This window comes from Symphalangus syndactylus, chromosome 23, assembly GCF_028878055.3.
Source record: "Symphalangus syndactylus isolate Jambi chromosome 23, NHGRI_mSymSyn1-v2.1_pri, whole genome shotgun sequence".
In the NCBI taxonomy this organism is placed as follows: Eukaryota; Metazoa; Chordata; class Mammalia; order Primates; family Hylobatidae; genus Symphalangus; species Symphalangus syndactylus.
The window spans coordinates 18,063,774-18,080,794 of record NC_072445.2 but is presented as its reverse complement, the minus strand read 5'-3'; the positions used below and the strand labels follow the sequence as shown (position 1 = coordinate 18,080,794).

General features: G+C 49.4%; 1 protein-coding gene across 5 annotated transcripts; it reads right to left on the bottom strand.

Annotated features, from left to right (window-relative positions):
• Positions 1-39: 39 nt before the first annotated feature.
• Positions 40-7,820, bottom strand: HSP90AB1 (heat shock protein 90 alpha family class B member 1). 5 transcript variants are annotated; one of them, XM_063633181.1, is made up of 12 exons: positions 7,587-7,820; positions 5,154-5,300; positions 4,349-4,555; positions 4,091-4,250; positions 3,766-3,899; positions 3,320-3,628; positions 2,707-2,872; positions 2,309-2,499; positions 2,035-2,182; positions 1,652-1,920; positions 546-879; positions 40-435 (listed from the first exon to the last, which is right to left on the bottom strand). In XM_063633181.1, exons 2-12 carry the CDS (start codon positions 5,298-5,300, stop codon positions 326-328), a joined length of 2,175 nt encoding a protein of 724 aa, XP_063489251.1. In that variant the 5' UTR covers positions 7,587-7,820; the 3' UTR covers positions 40-325. The 5 variants fall into 5 exon arrangements, with proteins under 5 accessions (XP_063489251.1, XP_055119038.1, XP_055119039.1 ...); XM_055263063.2 differs by lacking the exon at positions 7,587-7,820 and adding an exon at positions 6,735-7,456; XM_055263064.2 differs by lacking the exon at positions 7,587-7,820 and adding an exon at positions 6,735-6,870 and having other exon boundaries at positions 4,091-4,220.
• Positions 7,821-17,021: the final 9,201 nt, after the last annotated feature.

The following is a 17,021-nucleotide window of genomic DNA, read 5'->3' as shown; positions in this document are numbered from 1 at the left end:
AGGGAAGGATAACATGCACTTCACAAGGGAGAGCAGAACTGTATAAAAACAGCATATTCTTTATTTTGCATACTTTAATTTCAGAACAAAATGAAGAAAATAAAATAAACCACAATACACAACATCCAATCCTGCTGTCAAGAGTAGAGAGGGAATGGGGCTTGACACCCTTGGTTTCCTGCCTTCAACACAAGGACAGGAGAGGGAAAACAACACTAGACACCAGCAGGGGGAGCCAGGTGGGACAGGGGCACTCGAGGCTGCAGTGGGAGCCATGGGGACACTATACAAGGGCACAAAAGTTTTCCAACTATCAACTCCTAACCTAATCGACTTCTTCCATGCGAGACGCATCCTCATCGCCCTCCAGAGGGGGGATCTCATCAGGAACTGCAGCACTGGGTTCCTCTGCTGCCACTTCATCTTCATCAATACCTGAAGTAAAATTAAGCCATGTGAGACTTGACCAAACAGCATTAAGTCAAATCCATATAGGAGACTAGTTGCACAAACTCCTTGCCACACCAAGTACCAAAGCTGCTTACCTAGACCTAGCTTGATCATGCGGTAAATGCGGTTGGAGTGGGTCTGGGGATCCTCAAGGGAAAAGCCAGAAGATAGCAGGGCGGTTTCAAACAGCAGCACCACCAGGTCCTTAACTGCCTTATCATTCTTGTCGGCCTCAGCCTTCTGCCGCAGCGTCTCCACAATGGGGTGGTCAGGGTTGATCTCCAGGTGCTTTTTGGCCATCATATAGCCCATGGTGGAGTTGTCCCGAAGTGCCTGGGCTTTCATGATCCGCTCCATATTGGCTGTCCAGCCGTAGGTGCTGGTCACAATGCAGCAGGGTGAAGACACAAGTCTATTGGAGATTGTCACCTGTGGACAATCACAAAAGCCTTAGATTGACATTAGACCAATTACCACTTTGAAAGAGAAAACAGGCACTGTCAAGCCTAATTCCAGCAGGGGGAGGAGGTGGACAGATCACTTGAGTTTGAGACCAGCCTGGCCAACATGGCAAAACCCTGTCTCTATAAAAAATACAAAAAAATTAACCAGGTGTGGTAGCACACATCTGTAATCCCAGCCACTCAGGAGACTTGAGTTTGCAGTGAGCTGAGGTCCAGTCCAAAAAAAAAAAAAAAAAAAAAAAAATCGGCCAGGCGCGGTGGCTCGCGCCTGTTAATCCCAGCACTTTGGGAGGCCGAGGTGGGCGAAATCACGAGGTCAGGAGATGGAGACCATCCTGGCTAACACGATGAAACCCGTCTCTACTAAAAATACAAAAAATTAGCTGGATGTGGTGACAGGCACCTGTAGTGGCAGCTACTCGGGAGGCTAAGGCAGGAGAATGGCGTGAACCCGGGAGGCGGAGCTTGCAATGAGCTGAGATCGTGCCACTGCACTCTGGCCTGGGTGACAGAGCGAGACCCCATAGCAAAAAAAAAAAAAAGACTGAAGCAATGCCTAATCTGTGCCAAATTTTATTAAAATAGCCTTAAACCTGACTAGGGAAGAGAACAAGAGGCAAGAAGGCTCCAACAGTAAATAGGCTGCCTCAAACCACTAACTGTGTAAAAACATGGTCGTGAGGAGGCCCACCTCAAAGGTACGCTACAAAATATATCCTGGCCCCAGAATGGCTTACCTTCTCAACCTTCTTATCTAAGATTTCTTTCATGAGCTTGCAAAGATTCTCAAACTTTGCCTTGCTCTCTTCCATCTTCTTCTTCTCCTCCTCATCCTCAGGCAGCTCCAGACCCTCCTTGGTAACTGAGACCAGGCTCTTCCCATCAAATTCCTTGAGCTGCTGCACACAGTACTCGTCAATGGGCTCGGTCATATATACCACCTCGAAGCCCCGTTTCCGCACTCGCTCCACAAAGGCTGAGTTGGCCACCTGCTCTTTGCTCTCACCTGTAGAGTAATTAAATGAACTCAGTGACTAAAATGCCTCATACTGCCAGTTCCTAGGAAGCCCTGATTGTGCTCCCCACTCCTCCAAAAAGGCTTCAATCAGAACCAACGCACCAGTGATGTAATAGATGGACTTCTGTGTCTCCTTCATGCGAGAAACGTACTCTGACAGAGATGTCATCTCATCTCCAGACTGGGAGGTATGATAGCGCAGCAGCTCGGACAGGCGGCGGCGGTTAGTGGAGTCTTCGTGGATTCCAAGCTTGAAGGGTGGGAAGAGAAAAAACAATCCAACTTAACTACAATAACCTCACTTTCAATGTGAATGGAAGAATTTATTGTTATTACTAAAAAAGAGGTAAAGGGAATAAGCATTTTGCCTTTTTACCTTGAGATTTTTAGAGAATGCCTCATAGAATTTCTTGTAATTCTCCTTGTCTTCTGCCAGCTCAGAGAAGAGCTCAAGGCACTTCTTAACAATGTTTTTGCGAATGACTTTCAAGATTTTGCTCTGCTGGAGCATTTCTCGGGAGATGTTCAGGGGCAGATCCTCAGAGTCAACCACACCACGGATAAAATCTGCCATCAACCAGGGTGAGAAAGCTCAGTAAAAAACAGACCAGACCTGGTACCCAGATTCAAACAGAAGGCTCTAATGTAGCCTCCTGAACCCTTACACTTACTTACTTATGTATTGCAGAAAACTGTTAACTTAGGATATCCTAGCAGAATGCCTAAAACCTCCCAAGACTTCACCCAACTAAATTAGGCCAAGGAGATACTCACTGAGATACTCTGGTATCAACTCATCACAGCTGTCCATGATGAACACACGGCGGACATAGAGTTTGATGTTGTTCTTTTTCTTCTTGTTCTCAAAAAGGTCAAAGGGAGCCCGACGAGGAATGAATAGCAATGCCCTGAATTCCAACTGACCTTCTACAGAAAAGTGCTGAAAGAAACCAAAAACAAGTGGTACATTTCAAAAGAGGGCCTTTTAGCCCCAACACCAAATTACCTAAAAGTGGAACAATGATCCTCCCTAAGCCTAAGGGAATAGAGCACACACAACAGGCAGCTCCCGAGAAAACTGAGCCTTAATGCCCTCAACGATCTAGACGGGTACTAGCTGTATGTAGAAAACAGTCCCCTCTGATCAGAACCCTGGATGTGTAAGGCTGCCAATAGAGATTACCCAGATTTCCTTAAGAGAAAGTGAGGTCATTAGAAATGATGGCACTTCACGATGACAGGGTAATCAGTAAGTGAAATCACATGGCTCTCACATTTGTTATCAGTTGGACAAGTTCCATTTGTCTATTACCTGCCAACACTCTTCCACCACCTACTCATTCCCCTCCATATGTGCATGTTGAGGCAACATGCAAAGGCTTCTCACCTTGACTGCCAAGTGGTCTTCCCAGTCATTGGTGAGGCTCTTGTAGAATTCTCCATACTCCTCTTGGGTGATGTCATCAGGGTTTCTGGTCCAAATGGGCTTGGTCTTGTTTAGTTCTTCCTGATCAATGTATTTCTCTTTGATCTTCTTAGTTTTCTTCTTCTTATCCTTACCGCTGTCATCCTCCTCATCTGAACCCACATCTTCGATCTTGGGCTTTTCTTCATCATCTTTATCTTCCTCCTCTTTCTCACCTTTCTCTTCCTCTGCCTCATCATCACTAATTTCCTTCTCTCGTTCCTTCTCCAACTAAGTAACAAAAAACAGAAGGTAGCCTTGGAGTACAAAACACTACCAGGGAAAGCAAAAGCCAAGGACCATGAGATTCTCCAGAACAGGAAACATCCTGCACGTTAAGTGTAAAAGGTTTAGAAGTCCATACTCACATAAAGGGTGATGGGATAGCCTATGAACTGAGAATGCTTCTTCACTACTTCTTTGACCCGCCTCTCTTCTAAGTACTCTGTCTGATCTTCTTTAAGATGGAGGATCACTTTGGTACCCCTGCCAATGGGCTCACCTAGAAGAGTCAATCACAAGCATTTAACAGGGTAAAAAGTATATGCAGTTGAGACTTCAGCAAATTAATAAAAGTATCAGCAGAACTGCTGTAAAGAACTGCTTTACAGACAGGATGCTCAAAATTTCTGCTACTGGTGTGAGCCCAGAAAATCCTAACCCAACTACCTTGTAACAGAAAAGCTAACTTACCATGGTCAGCACGCACAGTGAAGGAACCTCCAGCAGAAGACTCCCAAGCATACTGTTCATCATCGTTGTGCTTTGTGATCACAACCACTTTCTCTGCCACCAGGTAGGCAGAATAAAAGCCAACACCAAACTGCCCAATCATGGAGATGTCTGCACCAGCCTGCCAGCAAGTTTAAAGTCAGTCACAAGTTTTAAAGAAGCAAAAAACAGAATAACACAGATAAGTATGAATGGTGTGTGCCTACAGAACTGCAGTACCTGAAGAGCCTCCATGAATGCTTTAGTACCAGACTTGGCAATGGTTCCCAAATTATTTATGAGATCAGCTTTGGTCATGCCAATGCCTGTGTCTACCAAAGTCAGGGTACGTTCCTGAGGATTGGGGATGATGTCAATTTTCAGCTCTTTACCACTGTCCAACTTCGAAGGGTCTGTCAAGCTCTCATAGCGAATCTTGTCCAAGGCCTGAAAATACAAACAGCAACTTACTTTTGCTCTCTCCGAGACAGACTCTTGCTCTGTTGCCCAAGCTACAGTGCAGTAGCAAGGATGACAGCTCACTGCAGCCTTGACCTCCCAGGTTCGAGCCATCCTCCCACCCCAGCTTCCCCCGTAGCTGGGACTACAGGCACATGCCACCGTGCCCAACTAATATTTAATTTTTTGCAGAGACAAGGTCTCACGGTTGCCCAGGCTGCCCTCAAAATCCTAGGCTCAAGTGATCCTCCTGCCTTGGCATTACAGGTGAGCCAACACGCTCAGCCACTTTTGCTTTCTTAAAGCCCGCATCTTCAAAGAAAATCTTGGTTTACCTCTCTCAGCCTCAAATCTGATTGCCCCTTGAGGCTTTAGAACCAGTTAGTTACATGAGCCCACTTATTCTGGACATAGTCCCTTCCTTTTCAAGTTCAAGATGGCCAGAGTAAGACAAATCTTTCTGGAATAGTTGCAAGTTTACCCCCTTCAACAGTAGTCCCCAACAAAGGCCAAACCACTCCTTTCCCCATTCTAGAGTACCAAAAAAAAAAAAAAATACGCCAAACGTGGAAACCAGAGCACCTACATCAGAAGCATTAGAGATCAACTCCCGAAGGAAAATCTCCTTGTTGGAATAGAAGGTATTGATGATGAGGGACATGAGTTGGGCAATTTCTGCCTGAAAGGCAAAAGTCTCCACCTCCTCCTCTCCATGGTGCACTTCCTCAGGCATCTAAAATAAAAATCATCATTAATTACAAAAGAACACCAAGGCCCCACATTTAAAAATCCTAAAGGTCATCTCATTTGTTAGGACCTTAGAGATAAGTGAGTTCAGACTGGTTTGACCTGAGTACTATCCCTTCCCAAGAGACTAAAAAAGCATTCTCTTAAAGATCTCAGGCTACACACTAAGTGAGAGCCTGAAAATTCAGAAGGAAAAAGAAAGTAAGCTAAATGGTCTTCAACCAAGTCACAGAACCCAGCTACTTAAAAGAATGGTGACCAGCAGCCTCAGCATCATCTGGTAGTATGGCAGAAAAATCATAATGTTGGTCCAACCCAGGTATCTAGAGATCCCAGATAATCCTTACACAAATTTAAATGTGAAAATCACTACCTACAGTTCTTTATTGGGGGGAGATCAAAGTGACTAGTTTAAGATAAAAATGGCACTAACTTTAAACTGCTCCCCCAGAGGTGTCTTCCTGAGACCAGTCCAAGGGCGGGACACTCCTGCCCCACACGGCAGGGAGGAATAACCTGGGATCCATACGATACCCGCCCGAGGGGCAATTAAATCCGGACAAAGAATCGATAAGCCAAAAGCTCCACCACGACCCCTTCACAACACAGCATTACAGAACGGGACCAAACCCAACACAAGAAAGATGGTGGCCGTGGCCGCCAGGCCGACACTCGTCACTGCCGGACATGCGTCGACCAGGACCACGCGAGGAGGGGGCGCCGCAGTGCACCCTCCCTCGCCCCAGCATCCGGGCACCGGGGCGGGGCGCCAGAATCCAGAAGCTTCCAGAACAATCTCAGCTCTCGAGGAGGGGCGGAGGAGTGAGCCCATGAATCTTCCAGAACCTGCCCCCCTCCCCGCCCCTCCTCCACCGGGACTGCAAGAAAGATCTGGAAGGAGGAAGTATGAGGTGCTGGAGACCGAAAGCGCTCTTCCCACACCACGAACCCTCACAGAAACAAAGCACCCAAGAAGGCTTTAACAACGCGCCCGATTAGAGAGGTGACAAACCCAGTCCCACAAGGCCGTGCTGAGTCACCCGAGCGGGCACCCCCGCCACCCTGCGGTCCCCCTCCGACGCCCCGTAGCCGCGTCCGGAAGTGGAGGGGCAAAAATGGCAGCGTCCCGGGCCGCGCGGCCACCACGTGCAGCTGCCCGCCGCCCACTGCCCCAGCCCCACAGCCCACCTCGCTACGGCTAGTAGGCGCCGAAAGAAAGCCCCACCGCCCAAACACACTAGAGAAAACCGAGGAAAACTCAAGGGCCCTCACCTACCACTACCCTCACCCTGTAAAAATCCAGGGCGTTATCCACAAGCCACCCCGACATCTAGGCTAAGGCTCCCTAAAGGACAGTAAACCAAGAACAACACGAACAAAGCACTAAAGGGAAGAAGCCTAGCGGAGATTTCAGCCTTACCTTGAAAAGAAAAGGCTTACACGTAATAGTGAGCAACGCGGGCTTGCTTTCTGATAGCCAAGCAGCACAAACGCTGCGCCGGAGTGACTCGAGAGAGCTACTGCCTGCCCCCAGTCGCCCTATATAAGGCGAAGCACAGTAGAGCAGCCCTCCCGTGGATCCCTCCGCCTTAAAGGAGTATGATTGTCAACCCCACACCTGCCGCCACCAGTCCACCTTGACGTCATGGTCCGAAAAAAGGAGGGGGTGGGGAAGAACCCAAGCAACGGATCCGCCCACACGTTTGCTTGTGATCACAGCCCCATATCTTCACGTCTAGGACATGACTCCATCAAGAGCGGGGATGAAAAGTGCTCATTTGGCATAAACGGTGTCTCTACGGGCGAGGAACCCATTGACCTCCCTAAAAATGTGGGGCAGGCGTCCCCACACCCAAGGGCGGGGCTGGGGGGGACACCTAAAAAGAGCGAAGGCAGCTAACCACCCCGACCGCCGCTACCAGACCCAATCATCTTTCTAGCATCTGCCCTGCACATCTCGCATCCCGACAGAGGGACTGGCATTCGGGACCCAACCTTGGGTAACCCCAGATTCCGACTCTCGCAGGAGCAGAGAAAGGGCGGAGGGTTCGCGGTGAGGGGTAGCTCAGCGTGGGGGGAGGGCGCCGGCCGGGGCTGGCGGGGACTCTTTGCCGGCATGCGGCGGAAGGCGCGGCGGCGGCGGCACTGCGGCATTTCCAGCAGTTTCCAGGCCTGTCTCGGCGGTCCCGCCCCCTCCCCGCGAGGCTCCGCCTCTCCGGCTGCGGCCGGGGCAGGGTTTTTGCAGCGACCCCACCCGGCGACCGGCTCTGACCTGTCCGAGAGACGCGGGTAGTAGCTCAATCCTCACGGATGGGATGTAGCGTTGGGGAGGGATCGGCTGACCCCTTCTTCCCCGCGTCAATCACACAACACCCAGGCACCTGGGGCGGCTTTGCGGGCGTACACTTTTGCAGACTAAGACTGGAGTCGCTACGGGAGGGACTCCCTCCAGCCCCTGCTGCCGCCACGTACACGGAGCACGGGGACATGCGCCCTCCCTACGCAGGCACGTCAAGCCCTTTCTCAAGCTGGTTCGCCTTTTTTCCGCCCACTTGCCTCCTGCAGCCATTTGGACCTGGGAAGGAGGGAGTCTCTGGGAACCAGTGCAGGGCAGCCGGAGCTCTTGGAGGCCGCGTGACGACGCCGGCCAGAGAGGGCCTGGCCAAGTTGTTCAGCTTCAGCCTTGGCACCGGAGCCCCTAGGCCATGCCCCTGGCCAGTGAGCTGCGGCCGCCGTGTCTGGCCTGGCTCAGCCGTTTTGCCTGCCCTCTAGTTGGCAAGCTGTCCTTGCCTTTCCAAGGCCTCATCCGAAAGCCTGCTGGACCCACAGCCCCTCCAGGAGAGAACAGCCACTCCCTGCTCTGTGCCCTGTAGATGTCCATCTACTCCCCTTCCTGGCCCACCCCTGGGATGCTTGGGAAGAGTTTCCCCACAGCCACCCACATCGTCCTCCCTCACCAGCCCTGTTGTTACCCAGTCTAGATTCGTTAACAAGTTTTGTTCATGTGTTGAATACCAAAGAAAAAAGGAGGTCCCTTGCTTTCCTCTTCCTTGTTCCTGTCCACTTCGCCATGCCTGCCATCACCATCCCGATTTTATATCCTTTCTCCCTTTCATTATGGTCTGCAAAAAGCCTATGGCTGGGAGAAGTCTATAAGAAGGGGCGTTGGGTGCTCTATTCCTGACCAAAACCGCAAACCAGAGGGAGCGTGATCCTTTAACATGCCCTCTCCTTCTAAGCAGAGCTCATTAAAAATCTGCTCCCCAGTTCACAGAGAGCATTCACAAACTCTCACTGTCCTGTGAGCGGATGAAAGTCAGTGTGCACATTCTGTCAACAGGGAAGTGGCTTCAGTGACTCCCAAGGTCCCTCTACTCAGAGTCCTTGCTGCACTAGCTCCCTTTCTGCTCCAGAAATGGAGCAGGGATGTGATCTCACCCCTAGGACCTAAATCCAAAGCAGGAATCACTCCTGTGGATGGGCTTCCCCTGAGCTGGATCCTTTCAGTGTCAAGACTCAGCGGCTTCCTGAAGACTTTCTAAATGGGAAAATCTCAAATCTTACACCAGCATAGAAATTCCACTTTCTCTGCCGGGCACAGTGGCTCATACCTGTAATCCCAGCACTTTGGGAGGCCGAGGTGGGTGGATCACCCGAGGTCAGTAGTTCGCAACCAGCCTGGCCAACATGGTGAAAAACCTCGTCTCCACTAAAAATTAACTGGGCGTGGTGGCGCATGCCTGTAATCCCAGCTACTTGGGAGGCTGAGGCAGGAAAATCTCTTGAACTCTGGAGGCAGAGGCTGCAGTGAGCCGAGACCACGCCATTGCACTCCAGCCTGGGCAACAAAAGAGAAACTCTGTCTCAAAAAAAAAAAAAAAGGGCTGGGTGCGGTGGCTCATGCCTGTAATTCCAGCACTTTGGGAGGCCGAATCCAGCGGATCACGAGGTCAGGAGTTCAAGAGCAGCCTGGCCACTATGGTGAAACTTTGTCTCTACTAAAAATACAAAAATTAGCCGGGCGTGGTAGCACACACCTGTAGTCCCAGCTACTTGGGAGGCTGAGGCAGGAGACTCACTTGAACCCGGGCGGCAGAGGTTGCAGTGAGCCGAGATCACGCCACTGCACTCCAGTCTGGGCGACACAGTGAGACTCCGTCTCAAAAAAGAAAAAAAAAAAAAGAAAAGAAATTCCACTTTCTCTTCCAGGAAGCCTTTCAGGAGAACGCCTACCAGTGTCCACAAGCTCCATCCTTTTCCACTCATTGACACTCACTAAGCCTCCACTGTGTGGAGATCCTGGTGATGCAGAGATGCATACACAGGACTGGGAGCCCTCAACCCACTGGAGGCTGCAGCAGGCCAAGTGTGAACCATAGGAGGATGGGAGAAGCCGCAGAGGCCCTCAGCTCAGCTTGGGAAAGGGAGCAGTCTTAGGACCATGCCTAGCCAGGCCATGACATGGAAAGCATGGAAAGGAACAGAGCCCCATTAGAGGAACCATAGCTCAGGAACCCCAAAGGGAAGCACAAGGAGTTGAAAGTAGCCCTGAAGATGGGGGTTAGGTCGCAGAGGGCTGCAAATGCCACTGGTAAGAAGGCCTGACCTTAAGAGTGAGAGAAGTGAAGGTTATTAAAGACAGGCTTAAAACTACGTCTTCCAGACTGGGCATGGCTGGCTCACGCCTGTAATCCCAGATCTTTGGGAGGCCAAGGCAGGCGGATCACCTGAGGTCGGGAGTTTTGAGACCAGCCTGACCAACATGGAGAAACCCCGTCTCTACTAAAAATACAAAATTAGCCGGGTGTGGTGGCACATGCCTGTAATTCCAGCTACTCAGGAGACTGAGGCAGGAGAATCACTCGAATCCAGGAGGTGGAGGTTGCGGTGGGCCGTGATCGCGCCATTGCACTCCAGCCTGGGCAATAAGAGCAAGACTCCATCTCAAAAAACAAAACAACAACAACAAAAAACTACATCTTCCGAAGCCTTATTCCCAGCCTTGGAACCATTGAAGTTCCCAAGATCCCTTTTATTCCTCCATTAAACCTCCTAGGCCCAGCCCAACCTTCTGCTGTTGGAGGGTGGCCAGCTAAAGCAGGGATTAACAACCCAAGGTCTGCAGCTGGTGGGCCTGCTGCTTGTTTTTTGAATGGCCTGTGAGCCAAGAAGGGTTTTTACACTTTATAATGGTTGAAAAAAAAAATCAAAAGAAAGATATTATTTTGACATGGGAAAATTATATGAAATTTGAATTTCTGTTTTCATGAAGTTTTGTTTTTTTTGTTTGTTTGTTTTTTGAGACGGAGTCTCACTCTTGTCACCCAGGCTGGGGTGCAGTGGCAGAATCTCAGCATACTGCGACCTCCACTTCCCGGGTTCAAGCGATTCTCCTGCGTGAGCATCCCAAGTAGCTGGGATTACAGGTGCCCGCCACCACACCGGCTAATTTTTGTATTTTTAGTAGAGACCAGGTTTCACCATGTCGGCCAGGCTGGTTTCGAACTCCTGACCTCAGGTGATCTGCCCGCCTCAGCCTCCCAAAGTGCTAAGAGTACAGTCATGGGCCACTGCGCCTGGCCAATTTTAATGAAGTTTTGTTGAAACATAGCCCTTGTCTTTGACTGCTTCTGTGACATAAAGTCAAAATCGATAGTTGTGACAGAGACCATAATGCTTGCAAACCCTAAGACATTTACTCTGTTGCCTTTTACAGAAAACGTTTGCAGACCCCTAAGCTACATAAAGCTCAGTAAAGTCTTGTAGGGAGCACAGAGACTCAGCCTGGACAGAGTCTCTGGGATTCACGGAGGCCACGGAGGGGAGTTAGATAAAGCTCAGTGGACGAATAAAACAACTGAGGGCAACAGGACATCAGAGATATGAGCATGGAGAGTAGCTGTGGACCCTGAACCCTTAGAACAAGCAGCCTCTTAAGCTCAGTGCCTGCCAGGTGTGTCCCGTTACTTTCTGGGCCTTCCCAGTTCCATGAGGCTTAGCTCTCTGAATACCTGAGGGAATACCCGGAACTGACACCCTCCAATACTAGTGAACCTGACATTCAGATGCATTGGACAATTGGGCAGGTCTGCACAGCCAGCATGGACTCCATCTCTTTGCCTCCATTTTCACATTCCACTGGAACACAAGAGAAGTCTGTTGCACAATTTTTGCTCGCTGTATCATTAGTATTATTTTTTTGATGCCATAGAAAATGGAAATTTTTGTTCATTTTCTGTTTCCCAGAGTTCAAAAAGCAATTGAGCAATTGAATTTTTGTTTATTGATTCAGCAAGTTGGTAAGCTAGCTTATTAATTCTTAATTTGTCTATAAACGTTTTGGTGTTTTATAGGTACAACCATATCATCTGAAAACAATGACACTTTGGTTTCTCCTTTTCTGATTCTTGTATCTCTTATTTCTTGTTTTAATGCACCAGCTAGGTCCTCCAATGATGAGTGGAAATAATGATTCTGGGCATCCCTGTCTGATTCCTAATCAGAAAATGAAAGCTTCTAACACTTCACCATTGAACTTTTTATTTTTTTTGAGACAGGGCCCAGGGTCTTGCTCTGTTGCGGGGGCTGACATACAGTGGTACATAGCTCGCTACAGCCTCAACGTCCCAGACTCAGGCGATCCTCCCACTTCAACCCCCGAAGTAACTGGGACCACCATGCCTGGCTAATTTTTTTATTTTGTAGCGATGGGGTCCCTATGTTGCCCAGGCTGGTCTCAAACTCCTGGGCTCAAGAGATCCTCCCACCTTGGCCTCCCAAAGTGCTGGGATTACAGGCATGAGCCACCCGCACCCAGCTGAACATATTTACTCTTTCTATTCCTAACTTGCTATAAATTAAAAAAAAAAAAACACCACCATGTCCAGCTAATTTTTAAAATTATCTGTAGAGACAGAGTCCTGTGCTATTGCCCAGGCTGATCTCAAACTCCTGGGCTCAAGCAGTCCTTCTGCCTTGGGTTCCCAAAGTGCTGGAATTATAGGTGTGAGGCACCATGCCCAGACTCTTACTATCTTTTCAATTTCTCTTCTATCTAAAGTACGTTTTCTGCCAGGCTCACACCTGTAATCTCAGCACTGTGGGAGGCCAAGATGGGCAGAGGCCAGGAGTTTGAGACCAGCCTGGCCAAAATGGTGAAACCCCTTCTCTACTAAAAATATAAAAACTAGCCAGGCGTGGTGGCAGGCACCTGTAATCCCAGCTGCTAGAGAGGCTGAGGCCGGAGAATCGCTTGAACCCAGGAGGCGGAGGTTGCAGTGAGCCAAGATCACGCCACTGCACTCCAGCCTGGGTGACAGAGTGAGACTCTGTCTCAAATAAATAAATAAATAAAATTTAAAAATAAAGTATGTCTTCATTTCTAAAATTGTTTTTCACATCTTATCTCTTTTTTCTTGTACAATTTCACCAAAGGTTGGCTTATCTTATTTATATTTATATATTTATTTTCGACTTCTTTAATTTCTGTTTAATTTTTTTTTTTTTTTTTTGAGACAGAGTCTAGCTCTGTCACCCAGGCTGGAATGCAGTGATGCGATCTTGGCTCACTGCAACCTCCACCTCCCGGGTTCAAGTGAGTCTGCTGCCTCAGCCTCCCTAGTAGCTGGGAAAACAGGTGCGTGTGCACGCCACCACACCCGGCTAATTTTTTTGTATTTTTAGTAGAGACGGGATTTCACCATGTTGGCCAGGGTGGTCTGGAACTCCTGACCTTAAGTGATCCACCTGCCTTGGCTTTCCAAAGTGCTGGGATTATAAGTGTAAGCCACCGTGCCTTGCCCAGTTCTGTTGTTATTGTTCTATTTTCTTAACTTCAGTACTTAACACATTAATTTCAGCCTTTCTGTTTTTCCAACATAAAGATTTAAGGCTACAAATTTCTCCTTATGTACTATGTTTACCGTATTCCACAAATGTCCCTATATTACAAATTTCAAATAATATTCAATTTTTTTTCACAATTCAATTTTAAGGATTTTCTGATTTCTTACAGTATCTTCTTTGACCAATTTAAAAATGTTTTACATTTTCAATTATTTTTTATATACCCTTTAATTATGTTGTAGACATACAATGTGGTGTGTATGTTACTGGTTCTTTTGTATTTGAGACTTTTTTTTCCCTTTTTTTTTTTTGAGACAGTCTCACTCTGTCACCCAGGCTGGAGTGCAGTGGCACGCTGATGGCTCACTGCAGCCTCAACCTCCTGGGCTCAAGCGATCCTCCCATCTCAGCCTCCCAAGTAGCTGGAACTACAGGCGTGTGCCACTAGGCCTGGCTGATTTTTTAATATTTTTTTGTAAGGCCGGGCGCGGTGGCTCACGCTTGTAATCCCAGCACTTTGGGAGGCTGAGGCGGGCGGATCACGGGGTCAGGAGATCGAGACCACGGTGAAACCCCGTCTCTATTAAAAATACAAAAAATTAGCCGGGCGTGGTGGCGGCGCCTGTAGTCCCAGCTACTCGGAGAGGCTGAGGCAGGAGAATGGCGTGAACCCGGGAGGCGGAGCTTGCAGTGAGCCGAGATTGCGCCACTGCACTCCAGGCCCGGAGACACAGCGAGACTCTGTCTCAAAAAAAAAAAAAAAAAAAAAAAATATTTTTTTGTAGAGATGGGTTTTTGCCATATTACCCAGACTGGTCTCAAATGCCTGGGCTCAAGTGATCTGCCAGTGTCGGCCTCCCAAAGTGCTGTGATGACAGGCATGAGCCACCGTGCCGGGCCTGTATTTGAGACTTCGTTTGTAACTTTAGAAGGTAGTTAATATCTCTAAATGCTCCATATGTGCTTGAGAAAAAAAGAAAAAAACCTAGTTGTTAGGTTAAAATTTTTTTTTTTTTTTCGAGACAGAGTTTCGCTCTTGTTGCCCAGGCTGGAGTGCAATGGCGCAATCTCGGCTCACCGCAACCTCCATCTCCCGGGTTCAAGTGATTCTCCTGCCTCAGCCTCCCAAGTAGCTGGGATTACAGGCATGCGCCACCATGCCTGACTAATTTTGTATTTTTAGTAGAGACAGGGTTTCTCCATGTTGGTCAGGCTGCTCTCAAACTCCTGACCTCAGGTGATCTGTCTGCCTCGGCCTCCCAAAGTACTGAGATTACAGGCATGAACCACTGTGCCCAGCCAGGTTAAACCTATTAAATCAAACCTGTTAATTGTGTTGTTCAAAACAAACACACAAAAAACTACTTGCATGCTTTTGTATTTGAGACTTTTTTTTCCTCTCTCCTTTTTGGAGACAGTGTCTCACTCTGTCGCCCAGGCTGGAGTGCAGCCCTTTTTTCAAGAAAAATATAACCTACTTGAAGGCTGCACAGGACATAGCTTGGAGAAGAGAGAGGCTGAAGGCAGAGAGACCAGTCAGGGATGGGGAAGAGGAGGAGTATAAGCCTTGTCTGAGGAAGAATGCTAGAACGTAGGGGCTTAGGGGGAAAGCAGGGATGGAGGACCACTCTAGGTTGGAGGTCTGCTTTAAGCATGTTGCAGGGCACCAAGGAAAGATATCTAGTAGGCAGAGGGGTATGTAGGAGAGGCCTGGGTTGCAGTCTTAGGTCTACGCATCATGCTGATGGCTGAAGTCACATGCAAGGACAAAAATCACTTAAGAGAGTGCAGTGAGAAAAGGGCCAGAAATTGTGGTCTAAGACACTCCTGAATTGTAAATCAGACATTTAGTAAACTGCTCTATTAATACACATATGACTATGTCTCACCTTTTTAAGGATTTATCAGTGGCCTAAGGGGTATGACTAAGTCCTACCTTGCTACCATTGTCAGCCTAGTCCAAAATGTCTGTCCTCCTTCTGTCATCATGCCCACCAGGCATCCCTTGTTCTCTTGGGCATTGTTCAGTGTTCCAGGCCCCTTTTGACTAAGAAGGTAAAACTTAACCCCAAATCAGTTCATCCCAGAGCAGATTATAGCCAGTGGAAAGTGCGGGGGGCAGGTGGCACCACAAACAACCCTGATCTACTTAACTGTTTTGCCTGCCACCTGGCCTGTCCCAGGATGAAGTCATTCCTTTTCAGCATGCAGGTTTCAAAGGGCTGGATTTCTGGGCCGTTCACTGGCCTCACTGCCACCCCACCCAGATGATGGAACAGTAGGACTGTGATAGTGCTGCTGGGTGGAGAGGAGATCACACCCAGGAGGGGCTGAGGTTAGACATCAGGAAGGACTTTGCTGGTTTCACCTGGGCAAGATTATATGAGAGGTCAATGTCCCAGGAGGCTTGGGATCCCCGAGGATGTGAAAAGAGAAAACAAGAGTTGTGTCCAAAATAGGGGAGGAAGGTGGACCACATTTGCATTATGGTGCCACACCACATGATGCCTTGTATTTTTCCGTTCCCTTCACTGACTGGGAACTCTCATAGGGAGCGGAGAGAGAGAGAGAAGAGAGAGAAATATAATTATATTTACCTAGTGCTTTGCAGCTTACAGAATATTTTTCCATCCTTTAACCTTTCAGATTAAATTTTCTGGAGTAAAATGAGCATAGCAATAGTCATCACTTTACAGGGTTATTGGGAAATCAGATAAGGCCATGTAAGACAGTGAGTACAGGGGTGGCTGGACCAAGTAGCACTGTTATTCACTATCTCAGTGAATAACAAGTTTCACGACCCACGCGGTTGTCAGGGCAAGTGTGACTATCCCTGCCTTACAGATGAGTGGCGCCGCGACGGAACGAGCCTGGCTCAAGGTCACCCGGACACGGGGCAGTGGCGTGGGTCTGTCTGACACGCAGTCTGGTCACCCACCCGCCAGGACGCAGAAGCGCAGAGGAGTGGGGCCGGGTGCCCGCCAGGGGGCGCGCGGGCCGGGTGACGTCACCCGCTCTGCTCCTCGCGGCGGGATGGGGCAGGGGCCTGGTCCCCGTCGCCCCTCTCGCCGCCCCCAACCCCACGGTTCTCGGCTGTCCGCGGAGCTTAGGGACCCGCGTGGTGGTTCACGCTGGAAATATCTGGAGCAGGGGAAGTGAGGCTTGGGTCTCGAAGCTTCCGGGGACTGGAGATGCGGGGTAGGGGAATGAACGCAGGTGGGAAGGAGCCTGGAATAGGCTAGGTGGGGGAACGTGGGGTGCGGGGAGGGCCATCCAGAGGCTCATCCTGGTAACTGAGGGCGCCACGTTGCTCTGGGGACCTCACCTCCTGCATCCATGCTCTCCCGCACTTAATTTCCTTAAGTCAACACATATGTCATCCCCTTGTAAGGACAAGGAGGCGGGGCCTAGGGGAGGAGTGACTAATCCGGGATCACAGCTGGTACGGGGCAAGCCCAGGAGAGAGGACAGAGGCCTTCGTGGGGCCCTGCTGACTCACAATTAGCAGTCACCCTGCAGTCTGGTGCCAGAATGCCAACTTGTCACTTCCAGCGAGCACCAGGACTGCCAAGGCTGCAGAGGGCTCCGAGTGGGCACGTCCTCTCCCTGACAGCATCTACACAGGAAGCCAGGTCATACCGAGATGGGCTGGAGGGGTCCAGCCCGGACATAGGGCCATTGATGAGGTTGGGGCCACAGGGAGTTGGGCTCTGCCCATTTCCACCCTCAGTGCCAACCTGCCCCAGGAAACAGTTGGTCCCCAAGGGTTTGGGGGAACACTGCCAACCTGGCCTCTGAGTCAGATCTGCTGGCTGACCTGGGAACTGCCACTCTTCCTGTGTGTGAAGACTTGGCTTCCAGG